Source organism: Apteryx rowi, unplaced genomic scaffold, assembly GCF_003343035.1.
Source record: "Apteryx rowi isolate R43461 unplaced genomic scaffold, aptRow1 scaffold_91, whole genome shotgun sequence".
Lineage (NCBI taxonomy): Eukaryota > Metazoa > Chordata > Aves > Apterygiformes > Apterygidae > Apteryx > Apteryx rowi.
The window spans coordinates 1542760-1566382 of NW_020451216.1; the positions used below are offsets into that span (position 1 = coordinate 1542760).

General features: G+C 39.4%; 1 protein-coding gene across 2 annotated transcripts in view; it reads right to left on the minus strand.

Annotated features, from left to right (window-relative positions):
• XYLB (xylulokinase) overlaps nucleotides 1-23623 on the minus strand; it is a 100142-nt gene that overhangs the window by 58439 nt on the left and 18080 nt on the right. For both annotated transcript variants that reach the window (XM_026091572.1, XM_026091573.1), the window contains exons 2-13: nucleotides 22411-22493; nucleotides 21430-21499; nucleotides 19910-19990; nucleotides 17840-17926; nucleotides 16517-16645; nucleotides 15105-15170; nucleotides 12704-12776; nucleotides 7050-7168; nucleotides 5706-5787; nucleotides 4697-4737; nucleotides 4152-4267; nucleotides 1177-1292 (exon numbers count right to left, since the gene is read on the minus strand). In XM_026091572.1, the coding sequence (XP_025947357.1) occupies nucleotides 1177-1292; nucleotides 4152-4267; nucleotides 4697-4737; nucleotides 5706-5787; nucleotides 7050-7168; nucleotides 12704-12776; nucleotides 15105-15170; nucleotides 16517-16645; nucleotides 17840-17926; nucleotides 19910-19990; nucleotides 21430-21441 (922 nt within the window). In that variant the 5' untranslated portion in view covers nucleotides 21442-21499; nucleotides 22411-22493. The remainder of the gene's footprint in view (nucleotides 1-1176; nucleotides 1293-4151; nucleotides 4268-4696; nucleotides 4738-5705; nucleotides 5788-7049; nucleotides 7169-12703; nucleotides 12777-15104; nucleotides 15171-16516; nucleotides 16646-17839; nucleotides 17927-19909; nucleotides 19991-21429; nucleotides 21500-22410; nucleotides 22494-23623) is intronic.

Here is a 23623-nt window from a genome sequence, read left to right on the forward strand (position 1 = left end):
TGAATATACTGCAATACAAATTTTAAAACTTTAAGGTAGCATCCTGGCATCCCTGAAATCAATAATAACATTCTCATCAACTTCCATTTTTTTCTATCACATACTAAAGTGGCTGACTTCTGGGACTTGGATTAATTTCTTCCCATTTTCAGAAACACCTGAATTGATTTGCCTTCTAGTGAAAAGAGATTCCTGGCCATTTTAATGCCCCACAGAGATTAGATTTCACAGACAACAAAACTAAGTTTCTAAAAATAAAATCAGTGCTAACCTCATAGTGTCAAGAAACTATATCTTAAATTCACTTTTCTAGGGAATGAAGTCTTCTATAGTTTAAATATCTGGATTAAAAAAAAGGAAAAAAAAAAAAAAGACTTTTCTACCCAGCGCTTTTAATTTAATTTTACTCGTATTAATTCAGACCTAATAAAATTGTAATGATTCCAAATCCAGCCCTACAATGGTTAAATTTTAATCTTGATTACACACAGGCTCACCTTTTGTTAACTTATTTCAGAGCTATATACCACATCTGTGAAATATTAAATTTTAGGAAAGAAAATAATGCAAATTTTCAAATACAGGGATTTATTAATATTTTTTAAACATTGTCATCATCATTTTGTTTGATTTGATTCACTTAGCATAATGTGAGAAAAAACAGAGATGAAACTCTGACACAGACTGGGGAAAGTGCAAAAAGTCTGCATGTCATTTGACACTGGTATCACTGCTTTGTTCACATGCACTGAACAGGATTATAGAATAACTTTTAGAGACAGAAGACATTGCAGACTGAGAAAGAGAGAATATGGAGCTACYTAAGTCCACTTGGTTTGAGTCCTCAGTATAAAGCAACAAACTTTAATGAAAGCCTCCTTCAGAAATGACCAGTTTTAAAATTCTACTGCTAAGAGGCTACTAAAAGATGTTCAACTACCAAAACAGTTCCATAAATATCATTTTCTTATTTATTGAATATTAAAGGAAAATACTATCATGACACTTAGCCTGCCAAGAGAGTATTTCTGAGTACACATTAGGAGTTTTCCTTGCTCCAGTAAACTTAATGATTGGCCTTTATCATGACCCAATTAAAAAGTAGGTGCAACTCCCCCAAAATTTTAAGTGTGTCTAAGGAAACCCTGGAATTCCCAGCCTTGCTAAGGCTCATACCCAAGTTTCCATTGTTTCCAGCAACAGTAGACGTTAGGGCTTTGGAGAATTCATCCCAGGAGCCTGAAGCACAGTCATCTCTGATCCTCTCTCTCATCAGAGACCCGTTCTTAAAACTAAAACACACAAACATACCATATGCATTTTCCAAACCATTTGGTCCTAGATCTTTAAAGTAATTTGCTGTTTTACTTAGTATTGCTGTTTATTATATCAGATGGATATAGTTGTGCAAACTAAGATACAATCATCTCTTCATTATGCAAAGAAATGGAGAGGGGAGGAAATGAGGTAAGAAAAAAAAATATTACGGGACATGTTGAGGAACAGTACAGAGATGCTGGTATACATCTCTCCAGTGAGTTGGCTCAGATCCAGTCTGGCAGGCCATGGCAAACCCAGGCTGGCGGAACAGCTCAGATACCTCCTCAGAGCTCCACACACAGGATCCACAGCTCAGTCCCTGACTTACTAAGGTTTCTTGGAGCCCAAAGTGCTGGAGAACATCCTGCACACACTGATACAGCAGCAGCAGGAGCTCTGACCGAGCTGGCACAGGGCTGGGTCCTGTGGAGCTGTGTTTGTGCACTGTACAAGCACTCTGGTAAAGGGCTTCACTGAGTCTGACTGCACTGCAGGAGCCAAGATGGACACCTACTTTTGGAGATTATCTGCAGATGGAGCTAATTACTTGAGGGAGAAAGTTCTGTGCTGTGGGTGCAGAGCTAGCGCTACCATACGCAGTCACGAGTACTCCGACAGAGTCGATGCTAAAAAGCTCAACCAGAGATGACTCTGTAACAAGGAGCAAGAGTGTCTCCACACTGCACTTCTGATTTCAGGAACATGGTACAACACRGAGACAGCTTGGGTCCAATAAGCCTTACGAGCTCTAGCTCTGGGCCAGGATCTGACAAAGAAACGCACCACAACTGCATGTGCATGATTCTGCTCCAAAGCTCATATACCATGCTGGACCCTAACTGGCTCTGCTTTGAGGCACAAGTAATCAAGACACCAGACAAATAAAGTTGCCTGTAAAATACGGATCTGTTCAGTGTCCATAATCTGTGCCCCCCCTGTGCAGCCACCTCCTTGGCCTCCTCTGTGAGTACAACACTCCTGCAACATACTGCAGCATTTGACTCAGATCCAAAGGAAAGCAGCTTGAATACTCTCCAACACAGAGTTATCTGAGCAACTCAGCTGGAAAGGCAGAGAAATGTCCAGAAAGAGGGCAAGAAAATCACTGAACGTGCCCAGTAACAGCAGCTGAAGTTACTTGAGTTTTCTGTACTGATAATCTGCCTCACAGCTCATGTACTCTTTTTATCCTAAGCCAGGTAAGTCCCCTGTTTATTCCACTATCCTACAAACATTTATACCAACATAAGGGGCATTGGTGCAAAAGGTGCACAGTGGGGGCAGAAAGTTAGACAAGGGGAACGGGAACTCTTTACACCTGCATAGCTACAGAAATAAAGTGTGTTCTGAAAGACAGAGATTTGCCCTTCTGCATGTGTTAAGCAGAAGTAAAAGAATGGAAGTGTGACAATTATTCAGAAGAATGTCTCACCATCTCCTTTGCTATTACAAACCGGTTGTTTATATAGCTCTTTCGCATAGCAGCACTGGAAAAATATTGGGAAAAAGAGAAACTTGACAGTAAAGCTACAAAAAATAAACAATTGCTGGGAAATCATATTATGAAACTCAACAGCTTACAATTGATATTGCCCTAATACACTCAACTTCACTAACACTGTTCCTACTGTTATCTACAGGATCCTATTACTGTACATGGAGGACTCTATTATAGTTAAAAGAGAAACTTGAGATTTGTTGAAGTTTTGAGTCACAAGAATCTACAGTTTGGTTTTGTGGTGTTAGAGGTAAGGGGTAATCTCAGGATCCACAGGGAGCAGGTTGAGTTAATCACTAAGCCATCAAATCTGCACTTCAGAAACTACTTCACAAAGTAGCTACTTTATACATCCGTTATTTTGGAATAAAGGAAACAATGTTACCACTATGACAAATGAGTAGTAGTCCAAGTAGGGGGAAAAAAAAAAACAAAACCTATTTTAGATCCTTAGGAGGGCTGTATCTGCATATTCACAATTAATGGCCCCGTTACAGTGCTGCCCGTTTCTGAAGGCCTTCCCAAGGAACACAATGTCCTGACCCCAAGTTATAAAGAGGGCTGCAGGGCCCCATCCAACTCCCCCTGCCAATAAATTCTGGGTTGTGCTCTGTGCAGTCCAGGGGATTTAGACACAAAATTTTCTGTATATTACTTGTAAATATATGYCTAAATGGTCTGACCCATTTTGAAAGTTTTTCCTCTCAAATACAGTGACCCAGTGAGGGACAACATAGCTTTAGGCCATCCTTCCACCTACTTGACTGGCTAGGTGCCAAACCATTCCCTACCTACAGCAGGCAAATGCTCCCATGAGGATCCTTCTCACAGCTGGGCTTCTTGAGATCTTGGTATTTTCCACATGCACAGCCTAATGCGTCCCTGAACAGCACCGACCATTCTCCTCTACGAGAAAGGGAATCTTCACCTGCCCTGTTATGTCCCTTCTGGACCACGAGAGCAGCAAAGAAGTTACACAGTCTGGTCAAGCTTCTGACATTTCAGATTATTATATTTCAGATTATTGTTATTCCTGTGCATTAAATATATTGCCTTAGATGCAAAGTGAGCTGACCCTATGTATACAAAAAACTAAATTCATCTTTTTATTGCCATGAAAATTTATCCTCCACAACTCCGCAGTTGCAATTACCCAAATTAAACAATGTGAATGTTATAATGTTGATGCAAATGTTTCAACAATAGATTGCCATATACTGTACAGAATGCTGAACGTTGTATTCATTATCATTTTGCAAAAGAAATAAAACACTAACATAAAGAAAGAAATATATCTTATTGATCCCATATGTACAAAAATAAATTATATTACCATAAAAGTGCCATATATGCTTGAGAGTCAACAGGGTTGCAGAGGATATGACCTTCTAAGGCAGGAGTTGGTTCTTGGATCCAAAGAAACAATGTGTCACTTGTGCCAAGGCTAATCTAGAAGAAAAAAAATAATAATTGAAGCCTTATCACAATATGCATGCAAAGCAATACAGAAATTAAATTAAAACCATTTGTTATTACCACTAATTGTTTTTAAATTACACATTAAGTCAATTGGATTCATGTTGAAGCTAGCTCTGACTTGTCACGTCAGTGAAATACATACCAGACGGAGCCAGGTTTTAACGTCTGGGGCATTTGTTTAAAAATATTCAGAGTTTACTTAAAATCTTTCAGCCAGCTTACAGATTGATCAAAAAAAAAAAAAAAAAAAAAAAAGCTTGAATCCAACAAATAGAAAATCAGCGCTAACAGATTAATTTAACTGATGATCTACAGTTATTGTCCATGTTACCATTTACATTTCATGTCTTTCATTTATTCAGGGATATGGATAGTTTTCAGCAATATGTTTTGACTTACTGCAATATCTCCTTCTTGAAGTCTCATCCCTGCCAATGATGCTGAAAGCAAGAGTCAGAATACCAAATAAAAAGTTATTCATGTGATTCAATTCGGTATGCTTCATGACGGCCTTAGCCTATATAATGGTATTTTGGTATTTTGGTTTTGTGAAAGAGGGGCAACGAGTTTGGGTGAGGGAGTCGTTTTGAGCACAGAATCAGAATGCTCAAGACAAAAAACTGCAGAACTGCGAGATTTTCCAGTGTTTTACACATGCAGGTTCTAAGTACTACGGACTCTTATTTAACATGGTGCTTTAAAGCACAGAGGCTCCCACTTATGTCAGACTACTGACATATTTATTACACTAAGCCGGATTTGAGTCTTAGAAAAAAAATGGGACCTTTGGGAAATTCCAAGTTTAACCACCTCCGGTAACCTGCATGCAAAGCATAGCATGGTGACAGCATGACAAAGCCTCCATCTTAATTCAAACCTGGATATGCAACTGTAACGTGAATAAATATTTTATTTTTGCAGTCTTGAGAAACAGACTTCCTTGCTTTACACTGGAACAGTCTAGTTTCTAGGATTCCCAAAACTGACCCTAAATTAACACATTCCCTCATACTGAGATCTACCCGTGTGACAGAAGGAAAACTCCTAGAGAACCATCTCCACCTTTCGGCTTGACAAGTTACAACAGAAGTTTCTGAATCCACATTTTCCAAGTTAAAACAGAAGCAATTCATACTAAGAATAGTTTCTTAGGTGCAGACAAACCAAAATGAAGTTACCAAGAGGTAAATGAAGTCGCCTCTAATTACTAGGCAAACGGGAATTCATTTGTAGTACTCAGCTCATACAGTATGTCTATACCTGAGAAGAAACAGTGATGTTTGTTGGAAAAAGGTATTAATGCTGACAAAAGTGTAGAGGGAGCATCTGAGAATTAATGAGATTGATTTTAGAGTTTTAGTTTGTAAATAATCATATCCACTGAATCTTACACATTTAATCATCTCACCTGGATTGTCTCCTGTAAATGCTACTATTTTACAGTCTGGGCTAAACCCGTAATGCTTAATATAATAAGGAGAAATGGGCCCCTAAGGAAAAAAAAGAAATATACAGTGAAAAAAAGCTGAAAAATGCAAAGTAACCTTGCAATGTAAGACACAGTGTGCTGTAACAGAGAAACAAACAGCCCCAGAGCAGCTGGGATAATTACCTGTGTGTATTTAAGGCATAAATATGCTAGAGATTTTGAACTGCTTTTTTTTTTTTTTTTAAACTAAGAGAACCTCACAAGTATCCCTCAGATTAGATACTGAAATATGTCAAGTAAATAAGTAGCATTTTAACTCCGTGTCTCTCTCCAGTTATTCACATTAAGTAACAAAAATATATCCATCTATTTTGCACGCATACCTGAATATTAACACATAGAAATTAGAAATTCAATGCAAACATAAGAGCAAACACAACATTAATAAATATCACGACATCAAATGCTGGAATATGACCCCTATTATTTCAGGGGGCAAGAATTCTATTGTTTTAAACTATATTTGATAGCCACAGAGAAGAAAAAAAAAAAAACAGGAGACAAAAACTATCCTTAAAAAATATGAGGGCATGTGTAGGGATTTTTAGTACGTTCCTCCTCTTTTATGGAAGACTGGCACTGGAGTCACAAGCCAGCTACTTTATTAGCACTGAATTCAGAGGAATCAGGTGCCAGCTATTTACACTCTTATACGTGCAGCACCTATAGCAACAGCTCTTCTTGTGCTGGGTAGTAAGACTAAACTGACTCTTGCTTTAAGAGGCACTCAGCTTGATTTGATTTCACTGTTATTTTACGTGAACTGAGGAGCTTTAAATATCCAAAATTATTCATAAAGATTAACTCATTAACTCTACAAACAGTTTAAAACAAGGTCACTGTTAAGAAATGCAAACGTTGGGTTCTATTTCTGCAGTAACACATGCTGCGCATAGCTCTGCAGCAACCAGGTGCTTGCGGGCACAGAGACAGGGGAAAAAAAATACAGATTCTTATCACTGGAGCATCTGTCAAAACTTCTGTCTTCATACCCCAGGGCATGCAGGGATCCAAGATGATCAATGATGAAAGCCATGACAGACACCAACGACCAGTTTTCAAAGATGTCTGTTCCTGCTCTGGCATATACATTCACAACACACCTGGAAATATTCAGTGAGCCGGCACTGCTCTGAGGATAACTGTGCATGCACACATACACACAAATATATGCCAAGAAAGTCCCATTAGTTGAACTTTCAGCACAGAGCCCAGTTTCTTTCAATGACAATTTATTAACAAGTCTTCTGGACAGGCACATACCAGGACTGAGTGGGATGGCACAGGGCATCCTAGTTTCTCCGCTAATGCAGGTGCACAAGCGTCAAGGCAAGACGCTGACCATACCTTTTCAMAAATCTTCAGCAAATTCATCCCAGAACCTACAAGACAGATCACAAGAAGCACCATAGGTCATTAAACACAAAACTAGTATGGAGAAAACAGGCAGTATTGCAACAGAAAATTTCACTTTGTTGCATGCAACAGAAAAATTACAGATCAAACTTTTACATCAAAATAGAATGATTTCAGCTCTTCTAAGCATAAAGAATACTATACAGTTGGTGATTCAGCCTCTAGATAGCTTTCACCTGTTAAGGTAGCAGAAAATGAGACCTCCCTGATGCACAATGCACCAAACCATTCAGTTATTCCTAGATTAAGAGCAGAAGGAAGAACAAGGTCACTGCCTCCCATCAGCTCCTCCTAAAACCTTCCATCTTGGACAAAGACCTCACTACACCTATCTAAAGGTGATGCAGCAATGTAACTTGAAGGTGTGTTGTGCCCATCTGAAACCTAACAACAAAGAAATTCCTCCCTGGGTGGTATGTCTCTATGCTACTCCTACCTTTGAGTATAGTATCAGACCAGCATCTAAATCCATGCTGACTAATCTTCTTCCATACCAATGCTTCCTTCTTCAGAGATGATGAAATAAAAACTTAGAAGTCAAAAAAAAGCAAGAGATCAAATTTTCAGAAGTAACCTCTAACTTTAAGGCTAATTTGGATAGTCCAGCTTTAAATATCAAAGTCATGATTTTCAGAAATGCTGAACAGCCCAACTGAAATCTGCAACAGATGTAAGCGTGCAATACCTCCAAAATGTAGAGTTACTGAATGAATTACTGGTTGCTCTGGCTTACTGACTGTTGTGGCCACCTAAGTTCGCTATTACTAGATCAGAGGAGGGCTGTGCACTTTTACTTTAGCTTCTCATTGCATTTCCCTCACTATTTTATTTGCAAGGCTCTTCTTTATAAAGTTAATTGAATTTGGTTAGTGAGCACTCCGTATCTGAGCACTCCACATCTCTTTCCCATATTTCTAAGATGTCTTTAATTGCACATTTCATTAGACTTGAAAAATCTGTACATGTTTCTAGTTAGTACTGTTCTGGGATAAAGTAGTCTTATTCTGGATTAACAACATTTTCATTTCAAAGACCATTTAGCCCATGACTTACTTATCTCAGAAACATAGCCACGTACTCAGCCAAGCACGGTGGAAAATCTAGAATTTACTTCAATTCAATACATCTTCAACTTTTTTAAAACACAGAGACGGTGAAGCTGACCCAGTACSCAGTGTCCGTGGAACGAGGTGCAACCCACATCTCGGCCAGCRGATCACAAGGCTCTAGGAGGGCTCTTACTCTGAACACGGGATAATCCTGCCACACTCTCCATATGCACACATTGCTGCTCGTTACACAAGGGCAAACGAGCTGACACTCTATCAGTTCCCAGCACCCTTTTCCACGAGGGCTTAATAATGAATTTCATGATGCTTATGAATAAAGTAACTATTCATGCAGTCCAAGCCTAAGTACCAACAACAAAGTCTGGACCCTAGTGCTGCACACAGCATTGTAAACAGAAAGCGCTGCGTACTCCAGATGAGACACTGGAATAATCCAGGCCAAACAGCAGGAAATTTGGATTATACTTAACAACACATAAAATAAAACTAACTTTATTAAATTCAATCAATTAATCTCATTTCATGCAAATTAAATACACTTAATAAATTATGCACTAGTTAATTTGGTCTAAAATGCAAAAGCAGGAATCTGACAGAGCACAAAGTGCAACATGCCTCCCATGGGCAAAAGGTGCATTTCCCTCTTCTGCTGTCAAAATCCCTGGCACCCACAGGAACATTAGAGATGGCAAGACTTATTCCAGCTCCTCTCCATTCTGTAAATGAGATCACTCTTAAAACTAGCCACCCTCCGCTTCCCGGGTAAACTGAGTCTAGCATCACCGTCCACACTTAAAGGAGGTGCAACCACCTCTTCCCAAGCCTCTAGGGAACACGAGCCCTTCTACCAGGAAATACGCAAATCTAAAAAGTTWCCTGGAAAAGTCCCTAGATTAAAATGCCGAGAACCTCAATTYAATTACTCAGTGAGCAATAAAATCTTTAAATAAGTAAGAATTTTATTAGAAAAGGGTTTTGGTTTTTTTTATAAAAACCCTTCGYCCTCCCAAGTTAGAGAAACATTTAACTAGAATCCTCCAATGCCATTTTGCAAGRTGTGAGGGTAGCCCCCAATCATTCCTGCACAGAACAGGCAAAACACTAACCTTCATAACTGGAAAGTCTAAGCCTATATAACACAGAGACAACAGTTCAGCTGCACTGACTCACAGCTGCACAGACTTTAATATGACTCGAGAAAAGAAAGATGAGCTAATTCACCTCTCTATCTAGAACTCATTGAAAAAATGTAAAACAACTATTTTACAAGAACTATGAACCTATTGGCCTGGATGTATCCTATCTAACTTTAGGCACTTGCATGAGACTCTCTAGGCACTGGAAAGAAAAAAACATAGCTGACTGCTCCCTGGAACYGCTTCTCTTTCTCCTTTGCTTATACAGGGAGTGATGGAGAGCGAGTTCCTAACTTGATCCCCTCTGATCACGATCTACACTGCTTCTAGAAGCAAAYGTTAGTTAAAACAGCTTAAACACACCACTCTAACGTTTAAAGTAAGTAATAATCTGAGGATTAAGGGGGGTTAAGATTGTAAAAAAATCAAAGGSAGCCCTCCGCCTTGTCACTCCAAACAGATACGCCATCAGAATGAATAGTGTCATCAGCCAAGGTCACGGTCTAGTAAAGATTGAGAAAAGGGTCAATACATGGATGAATAGGATTCAGTATCTCACCGCAAGCATCACTAACTCTTAATACAGAAAGGCCAGAAATACAATCAGGACTTGATAATATTCACTACAGATACAAAAATTCAAGTGCTTCAAGGCCGGAGAAAAACAATTTCATCACAAAGGCCAAAAGACAGAGACTAATTGGTTTGATTAATCAACAAACAAAAGATCAATATTTGAATATATTTATAAAGAGTTAAGTGCATCTGTATTACAGCACTCTGAACTGCCTTTTCAGCGAGTTAAAATCCTAGGCGGTATTAACTCTCCTGGCACCAAACAAGCTACATTAGGAGTAAATTCAGCCCACCGTGCTTCCTTTTGAAAAGGCTTCAGCTCAAAGCATCCCGCTTTGATAGAACAACAAAAACAAGTATGCTAAGCTATGATTTGCCTAAGGCTCTTAGAAAAGCATTTCAAAAGATAAAGCTTCTTTAGGTCAAGAGTTGAATAGCTGTTATTAAGGTGTCTTCTAAAAGAGACAATGCCTCCAGTGTTCAAGTCGTTTAGGTCCCAAACGTATCTTACTTTTAACATCTGCACAATATAAATGAAAATCATTCTTTGTTCCCCCAGAATGTAATTTGTTTTTTTGTTTTTTTAAATCAATCACCCAGGGTGTTCAGCCATTCACAGGGAGTGATTTGAGCCTCATGAGATTGGACTTTTAAGAAGGAAAAATCCTGAAACTGAATAACACATTTCCGACAGTAACCTGCAAATTTAGAGAGATAAGTTATTGTGCAGAGCTAAACAATTTGACAGGGTCTTTTAAAGACGATATGACCCGAAGTTAAACCTGCAGAAATGAAGAATAGGTCCATTATCTGAGCATTATTTTGAAAGATGCATTTCAAACTACAATATACAGGTGCGACGTAAAAGATCTAGTGAATTGCAGGAGATTGTAAACGAAAAGAAAACAAGTCTTTTAGTTGGTTCCAAATAACTATTGTATACATTGTAATTATATTTTATTACTGGAATTAGAATTCTCTCTCATTATGTTAACAGAAGAAAAGAACGTACAAGACAAAATATAGCTTACAATGCTGCAAAATCTTTTATCTTGTAAGAGCAGAGCTATAATGGCCTGCTTAATTCTCTTATCTTTTTTCACACATTTAATAATCTTGCATCCTCTGAACAGTAGCTAACATTTATTCAAGTTATTTAAATATCCAGAGGTGTAACAGAATTAAAAGGATCTCCTAGATCTTGTTTGAAAAACGCAATATATTTTCTACGAAAGCTTTCCAGTGAAGCAAATTTTCACTTTGCTTACAGCTTAAAATGCACTGTTTTTCAGCTAAACACAGAAACTGTCATTTTCCAAAAGTGAAGCAGCACTGTTTTCCCCATTTGCTTCCAACCAGAAAAGGCAGAGATAACATTACAAAAAGCCAATATTTTAAATTCTTACTTTTTATACATTTCAATCAAAATGATCACTCTGTTTCCACTGAAAAATCAAAAACTGTCAGATTTGTTTCCCAGAAAAAAGTATCTGGAAGATCTCACCATCTCTATTGGAAATACAGTACATGGACCTAGTTCTGCAGGCTGCTGAGTAGCTGAAGTGCTCAGCACTGGGGTCTACTGAGGAGCAAAGTGCAAATCTTCAGAGAGTTACTGTTGCCAATAACACACAAAAAATAAAATGTAGCTGTGAAAAAAAATGCCTAACAGAACAGGACCAGAAGACCGATGTAATAATCTCACAATTGCTTGAAAATAAGCATAGATTGCCTTTCAATTTTTAAGGTCTCAAGTATAAATGGGAGACTCAGTATTGAATAAGTTGTCCATTAGCTAAAATTGAGATGTCTTGCCTTTTCCTCTGAGCCTTGTTGGAATAACAAAGGAGAAAAAATGAGTTGGTCTTCACACATGGGTGTCAAATCTGGCTCTATAATGCAAAATTTCCTTGGAGAGCCTTATTATCTAACCTTTCAGCTCTGAAATACATCTTCTCTTAGTTTCTGAGCAGGAGTCAAAACGCTATTTAGAAATAACAGCATAGCTCCCAGCAAAAAGGTTTCCTTGTAATTGCCATTTAAAATTGCCATATAAAAGCTGGATACCTGAGATAACACACAACAGAAAAAGAGACATTGGCCTAGTCACTTTTTTTGCCTTTGTTCTGCTGGATAGAAAGATATGAAAGGTTATACTTTTTTAAACTGAGTTTTGGGTTTTTCGCTTGGTTTATGTTTTTACCCTGGGTTATTTTGAAAAGATATTTCTGTTGCAGATCCATACTCCAGTTAGATTGGGGGGGGGGGGGAACTAATCACAATATACCTCWTGTTCACATCTTGTGCAACTCGGAGCAAAATCATCAAAAACAAAGAACAAATAGCAGAACTGTGAAGTCTAACACAGAAACCACAACTTTTTAATGCTTTTAGACAGGTATTTCAGCACTCCTTTATACTTCCTGAAGTAATTAAAAAAGGCATACAATTTAATTTAAAAGTATTTCCTGCAGATCCATTTTACAGGAATGGGAATTATAGCACGATGGGGATAAATAAGCAGAGTTGCCAGCACTACTGAGAGCAGCAACAAACTGAAAGGAGTAACTCAGCTTAAAAATTAATAACCTTGTCGTTGAAGTTTTAAAGACTGAAAATAAACAAAGAAGACCTTTCCCACCCCTTCCATGTAAGGTGTGAAAAGAGAGGAAAATCTCCTTGTCGGAACTGTCASTAGCAGGAAAGGCCACACACTTACCGTCACTGTAATCGATGGGTGCATAAGCTCCTAGAAAAAGGGAAGCTGCAAAACTACTAACCAAAGAGATTCTCTGAAAGAAAAAGACAGTGTGAGACGGTGATTCCCATCAGCATTCACTTCAAAGAAAGTAAATAATTAAGTAATTGGAAGCASCAAATGTTAATAGATGCTTAATGTTAGGTACAGAAAGCACAAAAAATACAACTAGAAGGATTATTCTGTTCTGTGTTTTCCTGTCTAAGGAATACAGTAGATATCAATCTAAAAGGAACCCCAAGATAAAAGCTGTTAATAACTTTGCACTCTGAAACATGCAAAATACACTTACTATATTAGCATATTCCATATTATCAGGAATTAATTCATGACAGTGATGTATCTCACAATCTCATTTCAACAAAAAACACTTACCAAAAAAAAAAAAACCAGTATGTTGACAGCAGGGGAAATACGTGTGAGAAACCATGCACTGGTCAATTCAGAGCACAGATCTGCAGCTTTTTGGTCTGTACTCTGGCGAGGCTCTGCTAGCAGCACCTTTTTGTGAACTCTTACCTTCCTCCCACCTGCGACCTCTTCCCAAGCCAGACCCAGACATCCCAGGAGTTACCAGTCGGTTACAGTCAGCTTTGCGCTGAACCACTACCTGCAGCTCAGCCCTCGGGAGATGTTTTAACAACACATTAAGTCCTGGCCCAAAAATGCCCCAGCCGTACGGCTCAAAGCAGGGATCCAGCACGAACTCGCTGCCAGTTCAAATCTGCTAGAGCAACTGCCAGGATCAAGTATTTGTGCCCCAGAAGCTGGCATAAAAGCTGAAAAATTCCTTACTGTGTGCTCTAATTCGAAAGAAATATGATTGTCACCCCGTAACTAATCGGGATCAGATTTCTACTAGTGGTGTGAGCTAGCAGTGACAGGGTTTGTATTAGTGATCATGAAACCACTGCTTCACACAGCATTCAAAGACTGCAGGCAGAGCTCTAAGAGGTGGTTATAATGGCCTGGAAACTTAACGACACGCTTGCTCTTCTTGCGCCTGCGCCCAGGAACGTATTGCATTGCGCTTAGACAACGAAGTCCTACCTGCTGGGCTGCCCCAACGGGCACTAGCTGCCTGGAAGGGAAGGAAAAGGATGAAGTCAAACTATGAATCTGTCAGCTTAGCAAGCTGACCTAGAGGAAGAACATCCAGCTTCCATGTGGCTTGGAGACTGCCATGCTGCTAAGTGCTTCTTGCAGGTCCCCAAGAGCAGCTCTGTCATGGAAGAAGTTTTGTGCTAGAACACAACTTCTTGTACATTTTTTATTACTGAAAAGTGCCATCGAGGCAACCAGCCCTCAAAGTCTGACTAGATCTCAGTTCCCAAGGACCCATTTTCCTCCACTGAAGCACCTTTCTCTGAATTTAGTCTTAAGCTTATAGTCAGATTGCATTGGTCTTCTATCTATTTCATGCCATCCCTCAGGAGCATGAGGGTTATAGAATGAATAGGTACTAAGAAAGGAAAAATAACAAAAAAAGGAAGTGTTTTCCCACAAAGTACTGAGTCAACGACAGAACTCACTTCCCCATGAAATTAACTGTTCCATGCATGGGTGAGATTTTAAAAACCACAGAAAATTTATAATCAATACTATTATAAGAATTGTAATAATACAAAACACAAGCAGCCCAACTTCACGCGCCATGACGCTGGGCAGGTTCTAATCACAGGACGGGAGCCCTCCCCTCATTTACACTGTAATGCATGGAGTTTGCACCTTGCTGCAAATCGGAGCAGTTAGTCCCTGCTAGATACAGACTCAACAAACTGAAATAATAATGAAATTGATAGCTGATTTTTTAAAATTCAGAATATGAAGGAAACCAACTACACAGCGTAATTCATTTGCAATAATAGAATCAAAGTAGTTCTTCATGGGAAAAACTATGAAAAAAGTTTGAAATCAATTGCAGTTTTTTTCCTAGGCACATCTGTACGAATGCCAGTTACGTACAGCAGAACAATCACATTTCTGCATGCAAACGGCTACTATGTGCTTAATTACCCATTTCCAAGTGTTGGAACTGCTGTACATACAATTTATTACCACCCAAATGCAAATCTACCTTTTAAAACTTCTTCCACAAAGGTCAGATCCAGTGGATCCAACTGTTAAATACAACATTCAAGATGAAACTGATGCTTGATTTTCATCTGCCTAATGCCTTATAATTTAACAAAAACAAAAATAAAATAAAACCATCATTCCAATTCTCAAATTTAATCTTACAACCAAAGACAAGAATGAAAATACTTCTCTTTAGAAAAAAAATTATCTGATATATCCATGAAATTCATTTTAAAAGATTTTAAACTGTGATTTCCAATAATTATATTGAAGTTGAGCCAACCTCAGTTTGCATGTAGACCTCAGGATTCTGGCTGTAAATCTTTGCTATCTGGTTTCCTGTAAAACGCTGAGAAAGAAATGCAAATGCTTAGAAACACAAACCCTAAATGGAGTCAATAATCATTAACTCTGTGTAATGAGTTCAGTACATTGCACTTTGGATATTTAATTTGCCTGATGCATGATGAAAGTCAGTGCACAGCAGGCAATCTGCACTAAACAGGCTATAACGCATAGTCTCATTATGAGAATTTTGCTCACCTTTTGAAAAAAAGCCTGTGAAAAAGCATTACTATCCACAATTTACATTTCAGAAATGACAGTTCAGTGGAATGAATCACACTTATTACACGCACAGGAACGCACACAATTCAAACACTGCCTTTGAATCCTTAAAAAGGTTTAGGCTACCTAACTAAGGTACCAACCAAGAGGTACCTCTCTGTGAGGAAGATGAGGAAGGCAGGCAGGAAGATTCATACTCAAGGAAGTAACTCCAGAACAGRCTAATAGCTAAAAGATAATTGTTCTTCATCAATGTATTATATCAAATGACAAAAAAAACTTCTAACACTGAACTTCTGAAAAGTTACAGTTAGTAAGTTAAAAATAAACTGTCAGTGGTAGATAAAGTCCGATTGCAACCTTGGCCATAAGCCATAGATGATGATTCAAAAACAGAATCAGCAATCTGGGAGCTTAGAGCCTTATTCTGTTGAACTAACAGTAAAACCTACTACTCGCGTGCTGAGATGCCTGGAGGGCAGCCCCACTCCCACTCCGTAACTCACTGTCACAGTTCCAAGAGAGGGAGGGAAGTGTCAGGAAGAGATGAGTGACAGAGTATTCTCTGATACGGTCCTGAACTTCTGAAACTCACTTCTCTCTTGGGTCAAAAGCYGCTCGTTAGCCTTAAGGGAACACTGAAAGGGCAATCTTCTAATTACAGAAGTAACCTAGAGCAGTGATCCCCAAATAGGGGGTCATAACCCCAAGCAAGCCTCTAAGATTTACAAATTGGATTGCCAGCCCAATGGAAATTCAGCTGCACAGGAGATCCCAGGGAGAACCAGTCCCTGAGTCTGTAAGCAAGGCTGCCAAACACTGTGTTTAGGAATCACTGACCAAGTGCAACAGCTCACCCCAGTCACTATTTCTGCATCCCTTCTTGCTGCACAGTTTTCTAGTGCTTTGCCTAGCTTCATTTTAAAATTTCCAAAGAACAGGACTTCCACATCTTCCTTTGCAGTACTACTGAAAAGCAGAATATCATCGGAGTTTCTTCAAAGGCTTGGAATAAGACCTTCCCTTTCACATTACACATTATCTGCTGTGATGCCACAGTAACAGCAGAATTGTTTCTATCATGAGACTCTACCAAGGACTTCTACTCTCTTCTTAGCTGCTTCTTACCTCATAGGCTCGAGAACCAGTGATATTAGCTAGATGTTGTGCTCCTCCAACGGCTTTCTCCAGAGAGCTGCATTGGGAAGCTGTACTAGAATCCATCCAGATGGGGCTGTTACCGACAGAAAAACAATCCTGAAACGAACAATATTCCTTATTAGTAAGACTAATCTCTAAGAAGTCCCTACTGGAGGGATAAYGGTACAGCAGACTTATGTAGCAGCTCACAGTTCAGTTCTCTGAAATGACTTCTGTATAACTCTGTATAATTACTGGGAAATGGATATCGGACAGCATGTCAGTCAGGAGAGAAAGCCTAACCCAAACTGCACACTAGAGAGGAGCAACAGGCTTTATCTGCTGTTCTTTCACATACTCTGAAGCATGGTATGTTGATGCCAGCTCATGAGCCGGTATCTTTGTACACTTCTTTGGCAGCCCAGGCCTTGGCCTTTTTATTCAAGTTTAGCTCCACTTTTTCAAATTTCTCTCTAAACAATTAGATTATCTTTCTTGAGTTCCACTAACGGATTTCTCTCCAATGACTGGCATAACCATTGGGAAATGCAACTGAGACTTAGTACATCACTGGACAGCATCTTAAATCCACTCCCAAGAGTTCTGCACAGATGAGATATTTCCAAAATTAATCATTTAATAGATCAGTTACACCAACGTCTCCCTTCCAACGCACAAATGTTCTTTCTGATGTTAAAGTAAGGAAAGTAAGGGTCTTCAAGAGAAAAGCTGATTTCTCCTTACTTTTTCCTTTCAAATAAAAGTTTCTCAAGTCTATGTTCAAAAACTACCAACCTCTCCACCCTCGCTTCCCAAAAAATTTTGAGGTTCAGCAATACAGCTGTTTGGAGGTTCTGTTGACAGAGTGTGACACTTCCATCCTTTTAGAGGTAAGTGTACACTGGTCTTTTTTATGTATTTTCTAAAGAAATCTCAAGCATTGCAAGGAAACTCAGGTAATTCTCATCACAATTGTTTTTTGTTAATACAAATACAAAAAAAACCCACCAGAGGTTGTCTACAAAAACATTATGTTTCCTAAAAGAATGAACAGGGTGTTGCTCTGACGCAGAAGGATTCTGGGATGCCCACTGGCACCTGTAAGTTTTTAAAGTATATACTACCACGCAGGAGAACAGGAAAAGACAAAAGCCCTGAAGCTGAAGGAATACCCTGTACATATCACGTTATGCTGCAGCAGATTCCAACTCACTCAGACGAGAGGAAAAGTTTGTAAGGAAAAAAGCAACGTGTAAAGATCAGAAAAAAGACAGTGCATCTCTCCCTTCAGAGCTCTTTTATGCACGTTACCTTTAGTGTATGATGCAAAGGCAGCTCAGATGATGCATTCTTCAAAATTTCAGCACTTCCTTTTTTCCAATACACACTCCCATGTTGCTGTAGAAAGTACAAAAACAGGACAGAACCAGAAGTTGGAGATGGTCCCAGGTTGCCAAGTTCATATTCTGATCTGAATTTCAAACTCTAATGGAGAGAAAACTGTCTCCAAACTAGGACAAAAAATAAAAGCACCTTTTCAATTCAAACCAATTGCTTCATTAGAAGACTTTTCAAGATTGAACAAAGCATATACTAAACCAGCAAATGTAGGAGTCAAGAGAAAATTATGCTCTTGAACTATAGCAACTTCTGGTGGAAGCAACTTTTATACTGCTAATCCACGGCACTAGCTACTTACTTCAAGGGCTCTTTGAGTCATAGCCAGGGCTTCACAGTAAAGACTGGGCCGTGCTATTTCAGCACAGCCTCCAGATGCTTCAGCCACATGCCTGCCCCAGTCACTCCAGTAACCAATAACTACTTTCTGGACTAAATCTATTAGTCATAAGGGCCCAGGCAGCACGCAAATGCCACCACTGCGGTCACTTCAACCCACATCTCCTGACAACGTCTGCCCTCATGACAATTTTTGAGATAGTTATTCTGTTCAAGATACTTTGCCCACTACTAACCTGCAGTGTAATGCTGAGAAAGTTATTTAAGCTCCAGTCCTGAGAAGTCTTCCTCAAACCAGGCATCTCTAGTTGTTGAACTTTAGGCCACCCAAGGCAAAACACAAAGCACAACCCAGTAGCCCACTAATGGTTCTGATGAAACTAAATGCACACACAGAACCCCCTGGGCACAGAGTACCCGACCCACAGCATCATACAGACTGTATTTAACATCGCTCTTCCAGCTCTGCTGACAACTGAGACCAAGTTTGTCCCTTCTTTTGGGGAGGCACATCCACAGTGCACCTTCCCTGTTTGTGATCTTCAGCACAGAGAAAAGGCTCTTGGAAGAGAAAAGGGAGAAGGACAATAATGGTTCGGAGGTGGCAATTAAATGAAATCCTTTGCACCTTAAAGATTCTGAATACTTCACAAAGTCGGCATCCCCAACTTTTTGGAGCAAGAGGAAAAAGAGGGAATATAAGCAGTCTTCACCTGAGTAAACTGGGGTTACCTGTCAATCTGTAACTTCTGTTCCACTGAAGAATTCATAACAGAGCCTTGATACAGGCTATGATTTCCAGATACTTAGCTCAGCCCTTTAACTGAAGTTAATGAAATATGGAGATCAAAGCAACTTTGATTAATTAGTCCCAGAAATATCAAGATGAATAACCTAAACCTAGTGCACCTAAATTAGCTTATCACTGCAGTGCTGCCCTCACTCCGAATGTCATATCTGTTATCTGTCAGATCTGTCAATCTGTTAAAGGTGTAAAAAAACTTCCTTGTCTCACTAGAGTACTAGAAGACTAGATGACTGACTAAGTGTCAAGATGGGCTTTATAATCCTCAGAAAAAAGCTATTATGCATTATAGACTAAATCATGGCAAATGCCTTCCCAGGCAGCATAAGATGTCTTCTTTGCATCAAAGACAACCATAATTTGGTTTCCGTTGTTCCTGGGATCCTGAGAGCTCTATGCTAGCTGACAAAAATTGTGTTCAATAGGATATTACTATCCCTTTAGCAAACTGCTCCTCACTACTTTTTCTACCTCATTTCCACAAGCACTTAGGTATGCCGAAATTCAAAATGACTCCAGTCTGCAAAATCATATTAAATCAGTCTGTACAAAGAATTTGAACAACCAGAAACCAACCAGTTACGCACTACACTAATCTAAACAACTGCACTGTAAACCTCATCCTCCTTTCCCACTACCTTCTAGAGATGTTCCAATGTGCTTCAGGTTTTAAGCTCCCTTGGGTAAGATGCATCTTTTAATGGATGTTTCTATAGAAGCTCTGATCTTACTTGATGTCTTTATGGTCTTCTGCAATAAAGTTTAGCAAAATGTATCACTATGCCTTATGCTCTATTGAAGAAATACAGTAAGACTGAATTTTATCTTTATAAACTAACCTGACCAGCACCAGACAAGGCTCTCACTTGAGAGAAATTAAATCCAGAAGACTTCATCTTTTCCAAAATCATATCCAGAGCCTACAGGAATAAACAGAAACAAAAATGACTGTAACAACCTACCAAATTATGCACACTCACAATCTTTGGAATTAAAGAGTAAATTCATGTCATCACTGATAAGAGTTTGTTGGCAGATAATGGAAAATTAGCTAATGACTACGTACTTCTCAAGAATTTGATAAATTAATTTACTAAGTAAGTATAAAAGTTGAATCACACAGGGAAAAAAAGATCTTAAAACAAGTTGAATCACAAAGGACCATTCTTTAAAAACTAACCAAGAGACAAGATTTAAAGAACTCCAGTTCATTAAGAAGCCACTTTTAAGAGTGCCAGACACAAACACAATTATCTTTTTCTGTTCTTACTTCTGGAAATCCATGAAATCTTTTAATGGTGTGCATCCCATCCTACGAGATGCGAAGTATCCTAAATACCACTGACCTCAGTGTGAGCTGAAAACTCAGAATCTCTTTAAGATAAGGATAATTCAGATGAATTTTAGCACTTCAAAAACCTAGAGTATTTTTTTTCTTTTTGTCACATTTTAAATTTTAGAACCAAATATTAATCTATCTTCATATAATCTGGTTCGGGTTGGCAGTTCTCAGGCTTCCTTAACAAAAGGACCATTGTAAGACTTCAAAATTTCCCAGGAAAGCTATGAGGATCATATATCTATATCATCATCTTATTAATTTAACAGTTACAAATGTTCCTGTTTACTAGGGTTCAAAAGACCAACTGTGACCAATTCACCATAGCTTTACAGATCATCAGCTGGAACTACTGTGGATCACCAAGTGGTGGTTCTGTGACCTTTTAAATGCCTTAGCTATTCAAATCACACTAGTAAGACAAGTTTGTATAGCACCATGTGAGACCAAGGGTTGCAGAATCTACTGGGAAGCAAGGAATGCCTGCTTTGAGAATAGGAAAGAACGTTATCTGCATTTCAAAATAAACACCAGTCAAAGCGACTGTGAATAAGTGAATAAAGTGGTCTTTAACCATTTACCACTTGAGATTATCAATTGGTTAGCAAAGTTTATTCTAAGATAGTGCGAGTAACCCGGATGCTGCAAAAGCACAGAATTAAGCTAGGCAAAGCTGAAGTGTCTCCTTTTTCACATGAAACAAGAAGAGGATGGGAAAAGCATAGTATTTCTCAAATGAAGGAACTTCAGGAAAGGGTTTTTCATGCATACAATGCTACAGAAAGTGGAGAAAACCTCAAAACCGTAACAACTTCCACTGTGCTTGTTGATAACGTTAACATTTGCATCCCAAAGACACAGAATAGCACACAAACAGGCAGGACTAGACTGATTTGAAAGGCAAGCTTCACTGCTGCTTGTAATATGTTTCCCTTTTAATAGCACCAAGGAAGAAGTCGAATCATACACTTCATATACTACACATGCATCCAGACAGCTAACAACRAAGCTTGTTCATACCTTGACCCACATCAGCACAGGAGAAGTGACTGTTAGTCTGTCGCTGTGAACATGGGCTCCACCTTGAGTCCTACAGAAAGACAGTATTTTCTCTTGGTAAATTCAGCAATTTTTTTTTTGTTGTTTCCACCAAGCACAGTTCTTTAAGTTTATTAATAACCAAAGAGAACTTATCAGGCTTTTTTCTTAAGAACAAGAGTAGGATCAATATTTTAAACCTGAAAAAGTAAAAGCCAGATGCTTGAAAATGAAATTAGAGATGTTTGACCTAAATGTAAAGAAAATAATTAGCAAGGAAGGGCTCTGATCCTGAAGAAAGATCTGTGATAGACTCCAATGCTGATACAGTTCATTGGCTCCACCTAAGTCTCAGATCTCTCTCAGTTTCCTAACTTTCACTATTAACAGCTTGAATCTACAAGATGAAATTCAATTTTTGCCCTCCAGTAAATAAATATTCTTTATGGAAACCTGTGAACATGGAGGATGAAATTTGAAAATTCTAGCCTATAAACTGGAGGGAAAAAAATACTGTCATCCTACATCCTAATGCGAAGATTTGAACACACCAAACTTCTCTCCAAACTCCTTTTAAAAGTTCCACTCGCATCATTTATTTGCTGTTAAGGTAGCATTCCACCCTGACACAAAGGCAGTGCTTGCTTCTGCACCCCAAAAAGAAACAGTCACATCCAAAAGTTCGAATTTACAAAACAAAGAAAACTTGATTGCTTTGTATATAATACCTTGGGGTGGGGGGTCTTTCTATTTTGAGGGTTCTTGCCATGTTTACAAACAAAGCAAGGCAAGAGCGTATACTACCACCGCCAAGTATGAAGCATGAACATGGCATGAACTTTCTTCATGGCTCCACGTATCAGTGAGACCAAACAGGGCAACAGCCTCCCACAGATCATCAAACAAAGTTCTAAATTATATTATCCAAGTAAAATGTAAAAAAAAAAAAAAAAAAACCCTTACCTAAATTCCGGAAGGTCTTTATCAAATTGAATACTGTCCTCATAAATGACTCTCAGCTGCTCATCAATAGCAATGACTTTCAGCTAGAAGAAATAAAACAGGATGTTAACAAATAGCATCCAGAACAATAATTAAATAGCACTAATAAGTCATTTATAATTCAGTTCCCACAGATGAAATGGGAAAGAGGATCACTCCAATCCATACAGCTCCGTGTAAGTATGGACACAAGCTTATATGAAACGACTCGGTACGTGATATTACAGCATGTCTGTCACCTATTCAGCAACAGTTGTGTGCGTTCGCTTGCATTTTCCTCCCGCCTTACTGCACGAGAACAAATCTGTGGGCATTTGCTACAGAACAGCAAACACATTATCAGGTCCTAGCCTGCACCATGGTAACCAATTTGTGTCCAAAGGATACAGTGTCTTAGCTGAAAAATGCCACATGCCTCCCCCCCATCTAAGCAAGGACCCTTGTCCTAGGGACCTAGACCCTGCTAACAGACCTAGCAGGCCCCTAGGGTACACCAAGGACCTTCCCTTCTCCCCAGAGGAGAGGTTCACCAAACTCTACCAGCCCAGCAAAGCCCAGCCAGCACGCACAACCGCACTCGGAGCTTCTCCAAGCTAYGGCAAGCAACATCCCCACGCGGTAACTCCGCCAAGCTCAGCTTTTTTTTGTAAGCATACACTATCAGAGTACGACAACCTCTTCCTCCCTCTATGCTTTCTCAAATTCATCTAGTGAAGAAGAAAAACATGAACAGCCTGGAAGAGAGGAGGGACGTCCCACATGGATTTTAACCAGGGACAGTGTGCWAACCGCTGCTAAAGGAATAGACAGAAGAAAAACGCCAAGGCCTGAGTCCATCTCAGAAAGGCGTATTCAAGTAACAAGGCCTTCTGCATCAAGGGGCAGCCTATTTCAATTTTAGCCGTGCTAATGCAAGACCATTGCTCACGCGCCGGTACAATTCGTTACCGCGCAGGGGCACTGCCCTACCTTAAAAAAGGAATCGACCCACTGCAGCTTCACGTGCTTCCCGCTTGCAGCACACCACTAAGAAAGCCCGCGATCAGCCTCCGACGGGTAACCGGGACGCGCGCTCCCACGCTCCCCAACTCGGGCACAGCGGCAGGGAAGCGGCCGGCGCCCGCACGCCCGCTGGCTGCAGGCGCTCAGGCCTGCGCCGAGCCTGCGGGGCGCC